The sequence below is a fragment of the Anser brachyrhynchus genome (assembly GCF_964034855.1).
Source record: "Anser brachyrhynchus genome assembly, chromosome: Z".
NCBI lineage: Eukaryota > Metazoa > Chordata > Aves > Anseriformes > Anatidae > Anser > Anser brachyrhynchus.
In genome coordinates, this window is record NC_137697.1 from 31,613,731 (window position 1) to 31,633,301 (window position 19,571).

Sequence of the window (19,571 nt, forward strand, 5' to 3'; positions counted from 1 at the left end):
TCAGCTCATTGTTTAATCCCCCTCCCCCCTTGTTTTTTTTGTAAGCATTTTCAACAGCATGCCTGATCCACTAACAGTGAGTTCATTTTTTTCATCCTTTCGTTTTGTATGCATGATTCTTCATGCTTTCTTGTCCAAAAGCATAGTGTTCTTTCTCTTTCTCCCTAGAGAACTCCTTGGGCATCCTCAAGCCCCCTTTCCCCTGCAGCTGCTCTATTGGGTGGTAGCTGCAGGATCACCCTCAGGTTAAGTGTATATTAGGGTAATGAGGTATAAAGAGCAAGCTAATTTCGATCAGTGCTAGCAGACTTCTTTGTTTTATGTAGGTCATTTATAAGCAAATTGCCTTCAGTGGGTGACATTTCTACCATTGATGATGTAGGCATCAGAACAAAGTGGTGGGTACATCTTGGGAAGCTGAGGCTGAGATCCACCTAGGATGGACATAAAAAGGAAGGAAACTGTTTATATATCAGCAGTAGGGTGTAGCAGACCTGGATGAGCATTGGCATTCTGCTCCTTTGGTGTATGCTGACATTTAGAGAAGTACTAACCTGGGGTACTTCTGGCAGGGATAAAAGACTTCTAAGAGGGAAGTGTTAGTTAAAGCAAGCTTTGGCTGGTGGTTACATTGCTCCTGGCAGCTTTAGAGGCATGTACCTTCCCCTGCTTTTTTTTTCCTTTCCCCATTTTTTTTCCTCTGCTTGCCCTTTATGGTAAGAGCTTTAGGGCTTTTAGCAGTACTGTAGCAGTTCTTGTATTGTAGAGAAGTGATATGTTCTTGACTATCATCATGAACATTTTTAATGTAAGTTCTTCAGTTTAGTTAACTTTGTTGAAAGTGGGTAGAAACTATTAATTTTTTGTATAAACTACTTCTGAAAAGTCTGTGCTTAACAGTGTGTCCTTAGCTAGTAATGGTATATATTCTTTAAGCCTGCAGTAGATCCATAATCTTCTTCAGATTTAAAATGGCTTTTCAGGCATTGCTAGAATTTCAGGCTCAGTCTTAACTGTGTAGTTCACAGGAGGGAAAACCACTTCTACTTTCTTTAACATTAAACATGGATTGAGTTGAAATGAATTATGTTTATTCCACTTGTTAAAAGAAAACTTGGAGCCTGTTCCAGCTTGAGATCACATGGTTTCTGGGAATATATAGGTCTTATAACAAATCTTGGAATGCAAATAACAGGCACATGGCTCTCCTCTGGGTGGGAGTACAATTTATTTCAGAAAAACTTGGACCTTTAGAATGTCTAGCTGTGCTGATGCTTATAATTTGTGATGAGGTAAGAGTACTTGGTTCATGCAACTTTACCTTACAATGCTTTTTAATTATGTCTTTGACTGGGCTTTCAACTAGTGCTAAGCAATCAGGGCAAGAACTCATTTTCAGTTTGAAGATATTCAGTTCCTTCTAAACTAAAAATATAGATATGCATTTTCGTCTTAGCAGACTAAAAGTACAAACAGAAATTGTCATTTAAAAATACGCTTTAGGAAACAGCTGAAATAAACTCAGTAAATTGGCATGTTGCTCTTCTTGTCTCACATGTAAATGTTAATGAGATTGTATCTAGATGATGGATCACATCTGTAAAACTGTTGCATATGTGATCTTCTGCAGCTGTGAGGATCAGCCACATTCTGAATTTGATCACTTATTTTACCTTAAATTTTATATTTCCCTTTGTGATTATTGTGTTGAAGTTAAATCATGTTGCATTTCAATAAAGGTAAGATAAACTGAGTGTCAAATCATTGTTGTATACTCATGAAGACAAATCAAGTATTATCTGTCACAGAAGAAATTAATTCAGGCTTTTTTTTTCCTATCGGTAGATCCAAAGCAAAATTACCTCATACTGAACGTTACAGCAATGTAAAACTGGTTCAATTACATATCTAAACTATCTTCCAAAAGCTGTTCTGCAGAAGGAAGTACTGCATGTGTTTAAAATGCCATTACAAACTGCGTGCCATTAAGCAAACTGAGAATGGAGGCTGGTCACAACACAGAATCATCAAGTTATTCAGCACAGCTGGCAAGGTCTGCTTGGCAAAATTGCAAAAATGGGGCAGCAGAATCAGAGTGGAGGTACTTCAGCAGAGCTGCTGGAGGAAAGCTTGCCTTTTGCCTGTTTAACTTCCTTCTCATTCACAGGATTTGATTACTAAATAAAAATAAATAAAAAAATCTTTAAGAATTGTGCTGGTTCCCTTTTTCAATCTATCTTTTAATGTTCAATGTGTCTTTAAAGTTCTGCTCCTGAATCCCTGTAGTTTGTTTGGTAGTCTCAACCTCAGCATGCTTTCAACCAGATCCTAAAGGATTCAAAAGGGTTGGCCTTCTTTGTGTGAGAAGTCCAAAAGGACTGTATGTACGTGGCATTCGCATATCTGCCTGTTAACGTGCATAATCTGGTTTTAAAAAGGAGCATCCGTGCCTTTGAAGGGCAAATGAGCAGTAATGTGAGGAGTGCAGCAGACATCTATTGTGAAATGCCAGGGAGTTCCAGTTGGGTGGACAGTCTGGTGTGCTGCTGTGCTGGCATCTCACACCTGACCCTTGCCACTCGCTGAACTCATCCTGTCAAAAGAAATAGCTATATTTGGTGTTTTGTGGGGAGGAAAATTCTTTCCCCATTCTGCCCAAACAGACTGACTTATTTTTCAAGATCAGGTTTGGTCTGTGCCTTGATGAAAGAAACAATGGCAAGAGAGGGAATGAAGAGAAAGTAGCTAGACAGGTGTTCTACATATCTTAATTTTCTTTCCTTTAAACTATTTATCCATAAAAGTTTGCTAATTTGGCACACAGTCTGAGCTTACTTAACGCAGGTTTAACATGATCAGTTTTCATTTAGTCACTCCTGATTTATTGTGCCAGTGTATCTGAGAGTAGTATCAGGCTTTTGGAATTAATATAACAATATAATTACTCTGTCAACCTGAGTAAGTTAAGTACTGATCTGTGAGCTAATGACTCGCTTCAGGGCAGAGGACTCCCAGGGGACTACACGAACAGCGCTGGCAATGTTTTTATCCTTCAGATGTATGAAATTAATGACTGTCAGAAGGTGCAAATGTGTACAACACTGAGATTACTGGCTTTCTGTTTACAGGAGAAAAGAATTCAGTGTGAGACTTTGGCCTCATTACTGAGCTGAGTATAGAGACAGCTAATTAGAGCCACAGGCTTCCACTTCAGTTGGTCTTATGCCTGGCTGTTTATTCAGCATCGTAGGTGAAACTAGTGGGTGTACTACAATGCCCTTGCAAAGTTTTGTAGGATTGAATGATTTCCACATTGGAACATTCTCTCAGTATTAATGGTTAGACTGTATAATGCATTCTTGGCTCCTAAAAATAAACAGAATGGTTAACCTCTTATCTTGATAGATTCGAATTAACACACATTTCATATTGTAATGTGTCAGACTTATTCCTTTGCTCTACAGACACAGAGTGTTCAGTTTTGGATCTCAGCTGTGTGTGATAAATTCAGTATCTTCATTAAATAGATATATACTGAAACTGTTCAGATTTCATTACAAAACTTCTACACAAGTTCAGTGAAGATGAAATGATTTCAGTGTTGAGCTGCTTTATCTCAAATAATACCTCAGCGTTGACAGCTAATGTTGATGCCTCTAACAAGGGCTAGCAATGATATTTGGTGTTTTTTCTCTGGTGAAAATATACAACCAAAGCTTCCTTTGTATTCTTCTCTTGTCTCCTCATTTATTCCAAATACAAGTAGAAATGCAGTATTCAGTGGGTGATTGCCCACAGCCACATTTTGATTGAGCACATTGCCTGGTCACCATCAGGCATAGGTATTTTCCATGCACATTTGTATGTTTCTGTGTGTTATTTCCTTCAGCAAAACCGTGTTGTCCATGAGGGACGATATCTATCTAAATTAGTAGATCATTTTTGTCCCTACAGATCTGTTTGTGGAGTACATTTGCATGAATGGAAGTGAAATGTTGGTATGTGAATGACTGCATTATCTGAGACAGGTAGTGCTGCACATTCATGAGTCAGTCCCAGAAGATCTGAGCATTTCTGATTCCATCAATGCTGCCTCTCTACAGAGTTTTTTGGGCCGTGCTGCTAGCATTGGGGATAGCACTGTCTGAGCCTGCATCTGGCATAAGAGAAGTCCAGCTCTTAAGTTAGCATGCATTCTCTTTTTTCAATGCAGCTAACAATAGAGATAACACAGTTAGGGAATCCAGAGAGCATATAGGAGATCTTTAGACAGAGAAAAAGTAATGACAGTGAATGTATGAAAACCTTAATGTTAAATGTGTTTGAATCATGTAGATTGACTACACTGCGATTCTTTTTCTCCCGAACATTGCCTTGGAAGGCACTTTTTAATATGCCATTTCATAGTTTCTAACAGAGAAACAAAACTTTGAAGTACAATTTGTAATGTCTACAATACTCCTCCCTCTTCCTTTTAACCAGGAAAAATACCTTGCCTTCTATAGTAATCAATACCAGTCTCAAGCTGAGACAATGATTTTCAAAGGATGGAATCAACTTCATAGAGAAACCCTCACAACAAAAGCCAGATGCCAACCAGTGGGAATGCCAGAGAACAGATTTATTTTGTGTCTTCAATGACCGCAATGATGTCCAGTAAAAAGAAAGGTTAAGCTAGCAACAATATTTGTTGTCCTTGAATTGATTTTTCCTGATTTTTTTTCCTCTCTCTCCCTCTCCTCAGAGCTCCAGAACAGCTCGCTCAGAGGAAGACCGAGACTCACTGTGGGATGCCTGGGGTTCATGGAGTGAATGTTCACGTACTTGTGGAGGAGGGGCTTCATATTCACTGAGACGCTGCCTGAGCAGCAAGTAAGTGGGTGAATGCTTTTTACTTACTGATGGGAGAATTTGAAGTTCTGGTATGTGTCAGATCATAAGAAGTAACTAGCATAGGTCTCAAACAATGCTGAAATTTCTACCTCGGTGTTAGAAAATTATGGATTGTGTTTTATGACTCAGGCAAGTGGCCAAAGTGTTTGATAAGGCAACAAATGTATAAAATATAGTGGGAACCTATGGAGATACAGAAGTTGCCCACACTTATTGCTTGCCACGCTGAAGGCTGCCAGCTACTGAAAAGTGAAACCTCCTTTCACTTTCACTGTTTGAGCAATAAGCCTTTTCACATATTTATACCAGACTACAATTAATTCACTAGGTTTAGAGGCCCACAATCTCAGCTACACTGAGACTATAAAAAAGAAAGAATGATAATTCTTCTCAGGGTATCTTAGGAGTTAAATTCCAGATAGGAAGGCTTCCATACCAGCAACCTTTCCCAATAGGCAGGGGTAGAATTGATTAGTGCAAAAGTGAAATCAACCAGAGACAGACATCCAGGAGTTTGTTCCTCCGCAGTTACCGTCTTCCAATAGAACATGTACAAGTCACTTGACAATTGCACTCAATAATATACGTAAGACAAAACATTTCCAGCAAATATTGTTTCTGCTTACTTTAGGAGAAAACACCTGCAGCAAGTAGTGATAAATATTAGCAGATATCTGATAAATAATATGAAGGAAAACTCCAGAATCAAACTTCTGGCTTTCTGCCATCTCTGATACCTTGTATATTGTAGTATAAAAAATATAATAAAATTTTCCATCCTGCATACATTTCTCTTGTAATTTTCTTTCATGTGCTTATAAAACTGATGTTAATAAAATAGTGACAATACTTTCCAAATTAGTTCTTACATCTGATGTTTTAAAACATAATGCTGTTTAGTAAGGACAAGAAACAGCACAAAGCATATAATCATAAGGTCAGAATAGAATATTGTGTATTTTAACTCTATCTGTGGACAATTTGGTCTCCTGGTTAACCAAGAATTCTTGGGCTGATAGTATGCAACTGTCTACAAGAAGGGGAAAAGATTGACAAAATCTCAAAATATTCTACTGCAACTAGTGGAAAGACACTACTTTTCTACTTCATTCCCATGGCGGGTGGGGGGAGGGAAGGAAGAATACTTTGGTTTTTAAACTTGGGGCCAAATTCTCATCTCTTGTTCACTCCATGGCAAATAGGTGTTCTTTAACGACCTTGAATTTGGGAATTGCAAAGGTGGGAGCTTGTTTGAGGTCACTGTATCCTTTTCAGTTTTAGGAAACTAAGTGATCTTGTGCATGCTCCTTTAATGCAGGCATGAAGCCAGGCATTTCAGAAGATCTGGGGCATTTTTGTAATACGAGGGCTTGCTACACCTCTGTCTCAGCCGTCTTTACAGAGGAAGAGTATTGGAGCTCTATGGTAGGAGTAGCATAAGTGTTCTGCAGCATGTGGGCATAAACAACTCCTCTGGGCAGCCTCTCCCCATCTGTCTCTCTGATTCTTGTACTGTTCGGGTCTCTGAAGCTACCTCAGTGGAATAGTCAATAAGCTCACAAATCACAGAGTTCTTGCTTTTCGTACAATACCTAACTACTGTCCATTCAGTGTATAAGCAGTACTTCCTGCCTTAAGAAAACAAATGCAAATTTTGGTCCATTCAGTTAGTTTTTCCTTTTTCCTGCATGAAGTTGCTAGTGAAATAGTGATTTTAACCATTTTTTTTGTGTGCGTGTGCTATGCAAGCATTTTATGTTGCTAAGGAAAAGGCAGAGAGGGAGCAGGAGAAAGAAAGTCATCCGAACTTTGAAGGTTTGAAAATAGGCCTGTGTGCATGAGTATTTCAAATCTGGCAAGGCTAGAAAAAAAATTCAACCTCTTTAGGACAATTTCTTGATTGGTACAGTTTATCTCATGTATTTACTGTGTATAATTACATAGCAGAATAAAGGAAGATACTACACGCTTCTGGCAAATGAAAAAATGACAACATATTTAGATGTTTTGGAACAAATTAATCCTAAGTAGTTCTCCTCCTGGGATGGATGTTTGTAATGCCTTATGCCTTTTAGTTCTGTATGAGATGGCTTTCAGAGCATTAAATGAAAAGAAAAAGCCTAGTGCATTGTCTTTGAAGAAATGCAAAGACTAATTGTCCATTCCTAAACACCATTAGTGTACTCAGCTAACTCAAGAAAAACAGTTTTATTTCCAGCTTTTGTTTGCCAAAGTTATCTTAGTGCTTGTGTTGTTTGTTTTGGGAACATGTTTTGTGTTAGGCTTTTGCAGCTGTGATGAAAGAATGGAAAGTGTTAGCAAGAAATTCTATTTTCTAGCATTTTAGATGGTAAACATTTGAGGATAGGGGCTGTTTAAAAAAATCATGTCATTACAATAACTGGTCCTGATTATGCTAAGGACATTTAGTATGATAGCGGTACAAATAAATGTGCCAGTAACATTAGGAGACAGGAGCTGTAAGCCCAAGTCAACTACATATCCTGGTATCCTGCACCAAAGTGAGAAGCACTGGCTGACTCAGGTGGCAGAATCAGCCCCGGGAAGATGACATTCTGATAATAAGTAGGTAAAGACTGGGCTAAAACTCAAAGCATGATATTCTTCATGCTCTTTGTTGGCAATAACTCTATATAACTCCCTTTGACAAACTCCCTTTGAATTTACTGCTGTTTGCCTCGATGGACTTGTGAAAGTGAAGCTCCCAGAGTAATTGTATGTTGGGTAAAAGAAGTATTTTTGTCATTTCAGAATGTTTTGCCCTTCAGTTTCGCCATCCTTTTATTGATACAAAGCTCAGGAAAAAAGATACTCCTCATCTGTCTACTCTTCGTCACGAAGTGTCCTGAAGCACCGCTGGCCAAAACCTGTAGCGAGGAGAAACACTTCTGTTTCTTTTGAGGGACAAACTAACAACTGTTGTGCTTCTACAGAGAATGGAATTTTCTTAGCTGTTAGCTATTTGGCTACAGGGCACTGGAAATGCATTGGCAGAGCATGAGAAGAGATGCTGGAACATGGTTGTTGCTCTTTTCCTCAGATTTTTATGGTGTCTATGGCTCAGCAGACCTGCAGTGAAAATACCAGTATGTCAGAGAATCATAGAATGCTTTGGATTCTATGTATGTCAGTAAAGGTATTTAATAACTGTATTGACTCAAGCAAACACAGAATAAAAAAATGGTTAAAGTTCTTTAGATATCTGAAATTCATGTGAATTTCATAGAATCATAAGATGGTTTGAGTTGGAAGGGACATTAAAGATCATCCAATTCCAACCCCCCTGACATAGGCAGGGACGCCACCCACTAGATCAGATTGCACAAAGTTCTATCCAGCCTGGCCTTGAACACCTCCAGAGATGGGGCATGCTTCACCACCCTCTGAGTGAAGAATTTCCTCATAACATCTAATCTAAATCTCCCCTCTTTTAGTTTAACTACAAATCCCCTTGTCCTACCATTATCTGCCTGAGTAAAAAAGTTGTTCTCTGTCTTTTTTGTAAGCTCTTCTAAATATTGAAAGGCTACAATGAGGTCTTCCTGGAGCCTTCTCTTCTTCAGGCTGAACACAGAGTACCATAGAACCATAGAGTATATTGAGTTGGAAGGGACCCACAAGGATCATCAAGTCAAACTCCAGGCTCCACCCAGTACCACCCAAAAATCAGACCATGTGTCTGAGAGCGTTGTCCAAACACTTCTTGAACTCCGGCAGGCTTGGTGCTGTGACCACTGCCCTGGGGAGCCTGTCCCAGTGCCCGACCACCCTCTCGGTGCAGAACCTTTTCCTATCACCCAGCCTGACCCTCCCCTGTCCTAGCTCCACGCCGTTCCCTCGGGTCCTGTTGCTGTCCCCAGAGAGCGGAGCTCAGCGCCTGCCCCTCCGCTCCCCTCGTGAGGGAGCTGCAGGCCGCCATGAGGCCTCCCCTCAGCCTGCTCTGCTCTGGGCTGAGCAAACCAAGGGACCCCAGATGGACAGTCCATTCCCTCGATCAGCAAGCGGCACCGTGCTTGATGCATCCCCGGAGCATCTATTTTGGAACGTATTTTGCATCACCCTCTCCCCAGCTCTTTCAGCCTTTCTTTGCAGGAGAGGTGCTCCAGCCCTCTGATCGTTTTCATAGCCCTCCTCTGGACTCCCATATCTTTCTTGGTTTGTGAGCCCCAGACCTGGATGCAGCATTACAGGAGTTTCACAAGGGCAGAGCAGAGGGGCATGATCCCCTCCCTCCACCTGCTGGCCACCCCTCTGTTGATGCAGCCCAGGATGCAGCTGACCTTCTGGGCTGTAAGTGAGCACTGCTGGCTCACGTTGGGCTTTTCATCCACCAGAACCCCCAAATCCTTCTTTGCAAAGCTGCTCTCAGTGAGTTCTTCCAGTCTGTACTCTTGTCTAGGATTGTCCTGATCCAGGTGCAGCACCTTTCACTTGGACTTGTTGGACTTCATTAGGTTCATGTGGACCAATTCTCAAGCTTGTCCAGGTCCCTCTGGAATGGCATCCCTTCCTTCTGTTGTATCGACTACACCACTCAGCTTGGTGTCATCTGCAAACTTGCTGACAGTGCACTCGATCCCACTGTCTATGTCACTGATAAAGACATTAAACAGTACCAGTCCCAAGACAGACTCCTGAGGGACACTGGTCATCACCAGCCTGTATCTGGACGTAGAGCCATTGACCACAGCTCTCTGGGTGCAGCCATTGAGCCAATTCCTTATCCACTAAATGATTCACCCTTTAATTCCATCTCTCTCCAATTTAGAGATAAGGATGTCATGTGGCATCATGTCAAAGGCCTTACAGAACTCCATATAGATGATATTGGTCAGTCTTTCCTTGTTGACTGATGTATTCACTCCATCAGAGAAGGTGACCAGCTTGGTCAGGCACAAGTTGCCCTTGGTGAAGCCGTTCTGGTTGTCTTGGATCGCATCCTTGTCTTGCTTATGCCTTGACATTGCTTCCAAGAGGATCTTTTCCATAATCTTGCCAGGCCCAGAGGTGAGGTTAAATTTATTTCATTTGTGTGTGTTGGAGTGTTTTCAGATCTTAAGAAAATTATGAATTACACTACATTCATGTATCCTGATCCTAAAAATATTCTGTGTTCTGGAATTGTACTGTTTATATTAACAAGTATTGCTGTAGAATTTAAATTGTTTTACTGTTTCTAGGCCTGGCAGGAATACAATTGTGATTTTTTTTGATCATATTCCAAATTCATCATCACTTTCTGTTAAGGTGGTAGAGATGGCAGAAAAGTGGGATGTCCAAGAACAGTGGGAATAATTTTAGTAGATAATTTATAGATAATCTGTGGGTTTGTTTTTTGTTTTAATCTAGTTATAAATCCTAACTGTTATTGCTGCTGCTGTTTCAGGCTAAAGCATGAAGCAGAGAACAGTTTATGTGAATATATGTGTAGCAGAGTGCTAAGCCGGACATGAAGTTCCATGGATACTGAATCTGAGCTAAAGGGTAAACATCTGAAATCATCAGGTGGAAAACCTCCACTCTGTTCAGCAGTTTACACTGGATTTTCTATATGTAAGAATGATGATCTCAGATATTGACCCATATGTCAGTAGCCAAAGAATGTCAACATCTTCCTGACAAGTTTCCCTCAGCAATAAAAGAGGGAATGCATGAGAGGATTTCTAAGGAATCTATCTTTGCATAGATTCTTCATACTGGTTCTGCTATTTGTTGGAATATACTTTTTTCTCCCCTTTTCAAATACTTTCTTTTCTTCCTTCAGCTGATGGCATGCAAAAGCAAACCACCAGTATGGATTAGCCTTTCCACTACTTCTGCTTGATAAGTAAGCTGAAGTGATTCTCTACTTTGGTTGTTCAGCCCGCTGCTATTGCATATTGCAAAGAAGTGATAAAAGTACATTCATATAACTGACTCTTAGTTTTATTGCAGTTTGACTCAGTCAATCAGCAATATAACCTCTGAAAATGTAATGTTGGAGATTAGGTTCAATAAACTGGCTAAATTAGCTAAAATTAGGTCTATTTTATGCTGTGTAATATTTTTCACATGACATAGTTCATGAAGTTCAAAATATAATGGATTATTTCATGAAGGACTACTACTTTCTGATTATGATCACATAGATTATCCATTGAAGAACCGAGAATCAAGGGGTTTGCTGTCTGTCAAAATGTGACAGAATAGGTGCATGTTCATTCATGTTAGCTTAAAGTTAAATAATAGAAAAAAAAAGAAAAAAAAAGAAAAAAAAAGCATTACAGCAACAGTGACTAGCACTAAAAAGGGGATACATCAAATACTACATATGTGAAAATTCTAGTTTATGGTTTCAGCTGTATATAATGTTGATATCAAAGTTTGTCTGCTGTTCTTTAGCTGCTTCACAACTGGATTTGGAGTTTTGTCAAGGCATCTCACTGTGACCCCTAGTTTCAGGCTACAATCACAAACTCAGCTGTCTTGGAGGTTTAGATTGCAAGAGAATCTAAAGTATTTCAGATATAACATTAATAAAAGGTCCCTTAAACATTATGAGTGAAAATTACAATGGAAAAGCTACTCTAGATTTTGGGTTGCTTCTTTATCAGATAGTTGGAGTAATTTATGTTAGCTTCTATTATGAGATGATAAAAATGCTGCCTTGTCTAATCCTGGCACTAATAAATAAGGCAAATTATTGCATTTTATAAAATGTTCCTGTGTGTGTCAGAATGATCATTTAAAAAGCTCTTTATTTTCTCATTCTAAGAATAAGACCTCTGCTATCTTGTGGTCTGTAGAACACATACCAGAAATTTAATGCATAAATGCTAACGTAATTACTAAATACATCCACAAATCTAAATAACGTTCTGATGAATCATACCATGTCACTCAATGTCAGAATTCTTAGATCACTTGAGCTATGAGATGATTTGGGAGAATGGTTTTCATTATTCCAATTGAAACTGTAAATGTACACTAATATAGTGTAAATTACTTTCAGGGTACTTTAATAGCTGTCATGTTTTCTGCTTCAGTTGTTAACTGGAACTGCTTTACTCTATCATGGGTGTCGTCCCTGCTATATTAGGTGATCTAAAATTTTGTAAGAAATTTAGATTGTAGTTGGTTTGTGGACACTGCTGGTTAAAATTGTACCATATACCAGCATTTTAAAAGATATTTTCTTTTATTTTATTGACTTTGGGATTAGTCAAATTTGTATTTATGAGATTCCTTCCTGCTTTGATTTAATGAAGCATTTCCAATTTTCAAGAAAGATTATAGTTCCAGCAGTACCTACCAGCAGAAGCACTGAGCTGTAACCTTAAATTTGAGTCAATACTATAGAAAGCTGCAAGTATCATAAAATTTAGATGAATGCTGTGGTCTGTGGGGTGATTACTGGAGCTCTTTGGAGAGACAGTTACGTTGTGTTGGCTGTCCTAATTTCCGGTTGCTGTGCTACAATAAAATATCTAAAAGAATATCAAATGCTTTCACACAGGTTTTTTTCCCATGTAATCCATTACTAGACTTGCTATAGGGATGCTACATGCTGGTGTTTTTTGTGAGGAACTGATCTGTGCTATAATGAACAGCAGCCAGCATTGTACCTACAGCTGAGAGTGATGGATATGATCTCCATAAATCTGTCCCTCCATTGAGATGTAGCCTACCTTGCAAAAATGTCTGTGAATCCTTTACTTAGATGATATACAGTTCATAAGTTCAGGTTCACTGGAAAAGTTTCTGTATATTCATAATTCTTTCAATAAATCTGTTCTGAGAGTTAAATGAAAAATAATTAAATCAGCCAGGTCTTTGCATGATGTGGAGTTTTTATAAACCTTGCTAACTTAATAAAAAATTAAAAAAAAAAAAAAAAGTAAGTTGTGATGCTGTAAAGCCACAAGCTGTACATGAGAAAGCTAGAGAATTTAACTGGAGCTGGACTAACGCATGTGGTTCAGACCCAGGTTCAGACTTCCTCAAAGCATGGGTAACGTGGGTTCCTATTCAGCACATTTGTTTTGTAAAGACCAGCTGCAGAGCTTGGATCTAGAGCTGAGCTCAGGCATGTTCAGATTTGGAATGTAAGTACTTTTGGGCCTGTGATAGGTTCTAGATGCTGTCTTTGTGATAGAGCAAGCCAGGTGAGACTTGATGTTGTATTATCTTTCCACTTGGCCTGTGGATTACCATTGCTTTGCTGAAAGGCAATTCTTTAATTCTTGCTTTTTTTCAGCCTTTCTTGGCTAGTGAGTAACTGGAAAATATTTGCAACTGTAATAACTTCCTGTATATATGTGATTTGTCATATGTGCAAATCTAAAGTTAGAGACTTTTTAAAAATTCTTAAGAAAAAAAAATACTGCAGTGACAAACATGAGGGAATAGCTGTATAAAAATCAACAATAATAAGAACAGTCTGAAGTTCTCTGACAAATTATCCTCCCACTTTTCCTTTGTTTTCCTCAAATTCGATTTTTTTAAAATTTATTTTAATTGGATTGGATAGCTTCTGTTTTGCTGAGAGTTTAGGGAGTGCTATTTATTGCCAGCTGTTACTCAGAAAGTAACACTTAGTGGTTCTGAATAATACAAAGACTAATCTGACAGTAAAAATTGAAATAGACTTTATTCTGTTTAGTGATTTGTATTGCAAACTGCAAGGTCTGCCTAACTTTGGAGTAAACATGATGCCAACCTTAAACTCCAGGAGTAACAGAAGCTATCTGGAGTAAGAACTTTGTGTGAGTGGAAGCACTGTTGGAATTGCAGCTGCTTTTTTTTTGTATAACATTCCCAACAAAATTCTCAAATCTTCTTGAACTTGAAATGAAATTGTGAATTGAGACTAGTCTTGCCTTTAGAAGGAAAGACTTATTTCTACAAGACCAATAGATAAATTAAGTTTCTCTGGGCTCAGTGTTATTTTGGCTAGAGTGCAAGAGATAGGCAAAGTAACCTAAAACCAGCTAGCTCAGCTACTGATATTTGGCTATTTCTTGTACTATAGCCTACAGTGTAAGCAAAATTTTAGAAGTCTTTCTGTAGGCAATATTTCACCACTCCACTTGAACAAGCACTGCATAGCCAGAAGCAAGTAGTTCTTTTCTACTAATACCATGAAAGGAATCTGGTCTTCAAGATACAAGGGTTTCAGGTTTTGGTTTAGGTAAGTATCAAGTAAGGCCACTTTTTTTGTTTGTTTGTTTTTTGTTTTTTGTCCTCCAAGAGACAGCTGACAGAGAGATTATGGGTCAGGATTAAAGGGAGGGCAGGGACAGGTGATATAGTGGGGGTCTGCTACAGGCCACCTGATCAGGAAGACCAATTAGATGAGGCCCTCCACAGACAGAGAGAAGCAGCCTCATGTTTACAAGCCCTGGTCCTCATAGGGGACTTCAACTACCCTGATATCTATTGGAGGGACAGCACAGCAGGGCACAGGCAACCCAGGAGGTTCCAGGAATGCGTTGATGACAACATCCTTCTCCAAGTGATAGAGGAGATGAAAAGGAGAAATGCTGTGCTGGATCTCATTCTCACCAACAAGGAGGGGCTGGTGGGGAATGCAAAACTCAGGGGCAGCCTTGGCCACAGTGACCATGAAATGGTGCAGTTTAGTGCACCATTTCATGGTGCACTGAGGGCAGTGAGGAGGCAGCACAGCAAGCTGACTACCATGGACTTTGAGAGAGCTGATTGCCCTCTTCGGGGGCTACTTGGTAGAGTACCGTGGGACAAAGCCCTGGAGGGAAAAGGAGCCCAAGAAAGCTGGTTAATAAAAAGGATCGCTATCTCCAAGCTCAGGAGTGATGTATTCCAACAAAGAGGAAGTCAGGCAAAAACACCAGGAGGCCTGTATGGATGAACAAGGAGCTCCTGCACAAACTCAAACAGAAGAAGGAGGCCTACATAGAGTGGAAGCAAGGACAGGTAGCCTGGGAGGGATACAGAGACATTGTCTGAGCAGCCAGGGATCGGAAAAAGAAAGGCAAAGCCCTGTTAGAATTAAATTCTAATAGGATGTTCTGCAGGAGCATCAAGGGCAAAAAGAAAGGTTTCTATAGGTACATCAGTGATAAAAGGAAGACTACAGAAAATATGGACCCTCTCCGGAAGGAAATGGGAGACCCGGTCACTTGGGATATGGAGAAGGCTGAGGTACTCAATGACAATTTGGCCTCAGTCTTTACCAGCAAGATCTCCAGCCACATGGCCCAAGCCCCAGGCAGGGATTGGAAGAACTGTGCACTGTGGGAAAAGATCAGGTTCAAAAACAGCTAAGGAACTTTAAAGTGTACAAGTCCATGGGACCTGATGAGATGCGTCCAAGGATCCTCAGAGAAATAGCAGATGTAGTTGCTAAGCCACTGTCCATCATATCTGAGAAGCTGTGGCAGTTCAGTGAAGTTCCCACTGACTGGAAGAGGGGGAACATAAACCTTATTTTTAAAAAGGGAAAAAAGGAAGTCCCCGAGAACTACAGGCCAGTCAGTCTCACCTCTGTGCCTGGCAAGATCATGGAGACAGATCCTCCTGGAAGCTCTGCCAAGGCATATGGAAAATAAGGAGGTGATTGGTGACAGCCAGCATGGCTTCACTAAGGAAAGATAGGACACCAGATTTGTCAGGCACTATGACGGGGTTACAGCATTGGTGGATAAGGGAAAAACAAGTGACATCATCTACATGGACTTGTGCAAAGCATTTGACACTGTCTCTCCTGTGATATCCTTGTCTCTAATTTGGAGAGAAATGGATTTGATGGATGGACCACTTGGTGCGTAAGGAATTGGCTGGATGGTCGCACTCAAAGAGTTGCGGTCAACATCTCATTGTCCAGGTGGAGATCAGTGATGAGTGGTGTTCCGCAGGGGTCAGTATTGGGACTGACTCTGTTAACATCTTTGTCGGTGACATGGACAGGGGGATTGGGTGCACCCTCAGGAATTTTGCCTATGACACCAAGATGTGTGGTGCAGTCAACACACTGGAGAGAAGGGATGCCATCCAGAGGGACATGGACGGGCTTGAGAGGTGAGCCTTTGCGAACCTCAAGAAGTTCAACAAGGCCAAGTGCAAGGTCCTGCACCTCAGTTGGGAGCAATCCCAAGCACAAATACAGGCTGAGTGGGCAATGGGTTGAGAGCAGCCTGAGGAGAAGGACCTGGGGGTGTTGGTTGACAAAAAGCTCAAAATGAGCCAGCAATGTGCATGCATGCAGCCCGGAAAATCAGCCACATTCTCAGCTGCATCAAAAGAAGCATGGCCAGAAGTTCAAGGGAGGTGATTCTCCCCATCTACTCTGGTCTTGTGAGACCTTACCTGGAGTTCTGCATTCAGCTATGGGGCCCCCAGCACAAGGAGGACATAGATCTATTAACAATGAGTCCAGAGGAGGGTTATGAAGATGATCAAAGGGCTGGGGAACCTCTCTCTCCTGTGAAGACAGGCTGAGGGAGTTGGGGTTGTTCAGCCTGGAGAAGAGAGGGCTCCAGGAAGACCTTATAGAGTCCTTCCAGTACCTAATTAGGGCCTAAAAGAAAGCTGGGGAGGGACTCTTTATCAGGGAGTGGAGTGATAGGACAAGAGGTAATGGCTTTAAACTGGAAGAGGGGAGATTTACATTAGCCATTAGAAAGGAATTCTTGATGATGAGGGTGGTGAGGCACTGGAACAGGTTGCCCAGAGAAGCTGTGGATGCCCCATCCCTGGAGGTGCTCAAGGCCAGGCTGGATGGGGCTTTGGGCAGCCTGGTCTGGTGGGAGATGTCCCAGGCCATGGCAGGGGGCTTGAAATGAGATGATATTTAAAGTCCCTTCCAACCCAAACCATTCTATGATTTTCCTAATAACATCACTTTCATATATGGTGTAGTTATATTGCACACGTGTATAGCCATATTCTATTCTGTTGATTCCAGTAAATTTACTCTAGATTTACAGAAGAGTCTCAGAGTGTAAAGCCTGGTATGCTGGTATATTGTTAGTTCCACACTCACCTTCACATGCGTGAGAGTCAATGTTTGTTTAATGCTAATTACGATACATTATTTACATCAAAATACACGATTCCCTAATTAAAATATTGTGGAAAACATTTATGCAAAAAATAGGCCTTTAGCAGCCACAGATTAAAGCTCATGTTTTGATTTGACTAGCCAGCTTCCTGCCTGTAGTGACTTAAATTGGCACTTTGCCTCCCAGTTGTTTTAGTTTGTTTGTTTGTTTGTTTGTTTGTTTTTGTGTTTTGTTTGTTTGGTTGGATTTTTTTGTTTGTTTGTTTTGTTTTGTTTTGTTCTTTTCTTTAACTCCTGCGGAAGGAATATTCATAAGATCTGTAAAAAATTTTGACAGGGAAAGCTGGGTTTTCTATCTTTCTTGTCTCAAGGTTAACTATTCCTGTAACAATTCTGGTATTTCACTATCTGAAGATGGTGCAAGAGTGTCTTAGTCACTGAAATAGAAAGAATGAAAGATTTCTGGGGCCCCAAACACAAGAAGGATGTTGATCTGTTAGAGCAGGTCCAGAGAAGGGCTACAAAGATGGTCAGAGGGCTGGAGCACTTCTCTGAAGAAAGGCTGAGAGAGCTGGGGATATTCAGTCTGGAGAAGAAAAGGCTCCAGGGTGACTTTATTACAGCTTTTCAATACTTAAAGAGGTCTTATAAAAAGGATGGAGAGCAATATTTTGTTCAGACAGACAGTGATAGGACAAGGCGGAATGTCTTATAAACTGAAAGAGGCAAGATTTAGATTAGATGTTATGAGGAAATTCTTCACTCTGGGGGTGGTGAGGCACTGGAACAGGTTGCCCTGAGAAGCTGTGGATGACCCATCCCTGGAGGTGTTCAAGGCCAGGCTCGATGAGTTGGATGCCAACCTGATCTAGTGGGTGGTATTCCTGCCCAGGGCAAGGAGCTTGGAACTAAACGATCTTTAAGGCCCCTTCCAACCCAAGATATTCCATGATTTTACAGTTACAAAGTCAAGCAGCATGTCAAAACACACCAGCACATCTGCACAAACCATTGTCAGGTGAGGGGCATATTACCAAAAGAATAAAGAAAAATTTTTATACTGTTTATAATTTTGTTCTTAATTGAATGATTTGAACATGCATTTGGGCAGATCTTACCAGATAATATGAAAAAAAGTGAACTCATATATTCAGCACAGTCCTGATGTATCTTTCTTTTTCCTAACAATTTAGTACATAAGGCATTCCATCAAGTTTTCATTATGAGAAAAGGAATATACTGAGAGAATGAAAAAGAGATTCTGTTCCCCAGAAAAGGAGAAATAGAGAAATTGTAATGAGAATGGTGGGGGTTATAATACCGCACAACGTTTGGAAAAGAGTTAGGAGTAACAGAGTGAGGAAAGAGGGATGCAAGATGGCGTTACTGTGTGTGAAGTACGATCTTGTGCATGCTTGGCACTAGGGGAAGTGGAGGGCTGACTCAGCCCCTCTTAAGATGTCATGGGAGGAGAAAGGCACACAGCATGCTTTTCTCACAGGTGCAGTGCCAGAACCAAAATCTATCCCAGAAGAGTGGTGATCAAGGGGTGTGAAAATAAAGGAGAGTGAAGATTGTCCAGCATTACATCAACTTTCAAACCCCTGTGGTGAACAGTTGCATCAAAATTCAGATCCACAAAAATAACCTACCTCTGGCTCCTAGTTTCTTGCTTATGTGGAGGCTTGTTGCTTAAGAAAAGCATTTCAAACTTTGATGACCACTGAGAGTGGCAGGAGTTGATGAGGTCCTCCTCTGCAAATCTCTTTCATCGCCTTTGGTAATTACAGATAAAGGCAACTTTGGCAAGGGGTTGCTGTTCTTTCTGGCATGGATTATTGAAAATCTTCTAGCTCTAGCTGAGCACAAACACACATCTACTTTAGACATTTGAGGGGGGGACTTGAACTAAGTCCCTCTACAAACTGGAGCCTGGAGAAATAAATACCAGGGTTTGGGGTTGTTTACATTAAACGAAGTGAATATTTTAATATATTAAAAGTTGTTAACCTCTTTCATAAACTTTACTGGAAACAAGTGACTAAGTTTGAAGAATGAAACATGATTCCCAATAGCTTGCTTTTCTTGCATATTCACATGATAATAATTGCCTGTCAAGCCAAACCCCCATCCACCTTTTTCCTCAGCATAATCTCCCGCAGTGTATGCCTGATGACAGAGAAGACTGAACAAGTACCTCTTATTGCTCACACCCTTTGTGTGCTCTCTAGGACTAATTTGCCATGTGTGGTGACTTTTGACTTTTCTGGGTGGCCATGTGTACTCTTGCTGGTAATAGTTGTTCTATTTAACCCACAAAGGTCAGAAGATGTGTGATAACTGTGTCTTATAAAGTGGTCTCAGTAATCTGATGAGGTCCTTCCTTGGAGGTGAAATGCTGCACGCTATGGCATGCTGCAAATTATCCACTCTAAGACATAGGATGCATACCATTAATTCAAACCCTACCTAGGGGAAAATACCTGCCCTGGCCTAGTGTTGTGCAAGGAGCTGTGTATGTCTCTCCAGAAGAATTAAATCCTCTAGATGGTTTCAGCTTCCCCGTTTTAAGCATGGACAGGTTCAGAAGCAGAATTTATTTATTTATTTATTTATTTAGTCACCTACTTTCAACAAA

At 40.4% G+C, this 19,571-nt stretch overlaps 1 protein-coding gene and 1 long non-coding RNA gene across 2 annotated transcripts in view; both read left to right on the plus strand.

Moving 5' to 3' along the window:
- The window catches only part of LOC308185858 (ADAMTS-like protein 1), a 203,742-nt gene that overhangs the window by 14,159 nt on the left and 170,012 nt on the right, over positions 1-19,571 (plus strand). The window contains exon 2 of the mRNA XM_080574482.1: positions 4,745-4,872. Within this exon, the coding sequence (XP_080430608.1) occupies positions 4,745-4,872 (128 nt within the window). The remainder of the gene's footprint in view (positions 1-4,744; positions 4,873-19,571) is intronic.
- Positions 4,879-8,113, plus strand: LOC308185871. The gene is made up of 2 exons (XR_013943796.1): positions 4,879-6,318; positions 7,666-8,113. It is a non-coding gene; the product is annotated as an uncharacterized lncRNA (long non-coding RNA).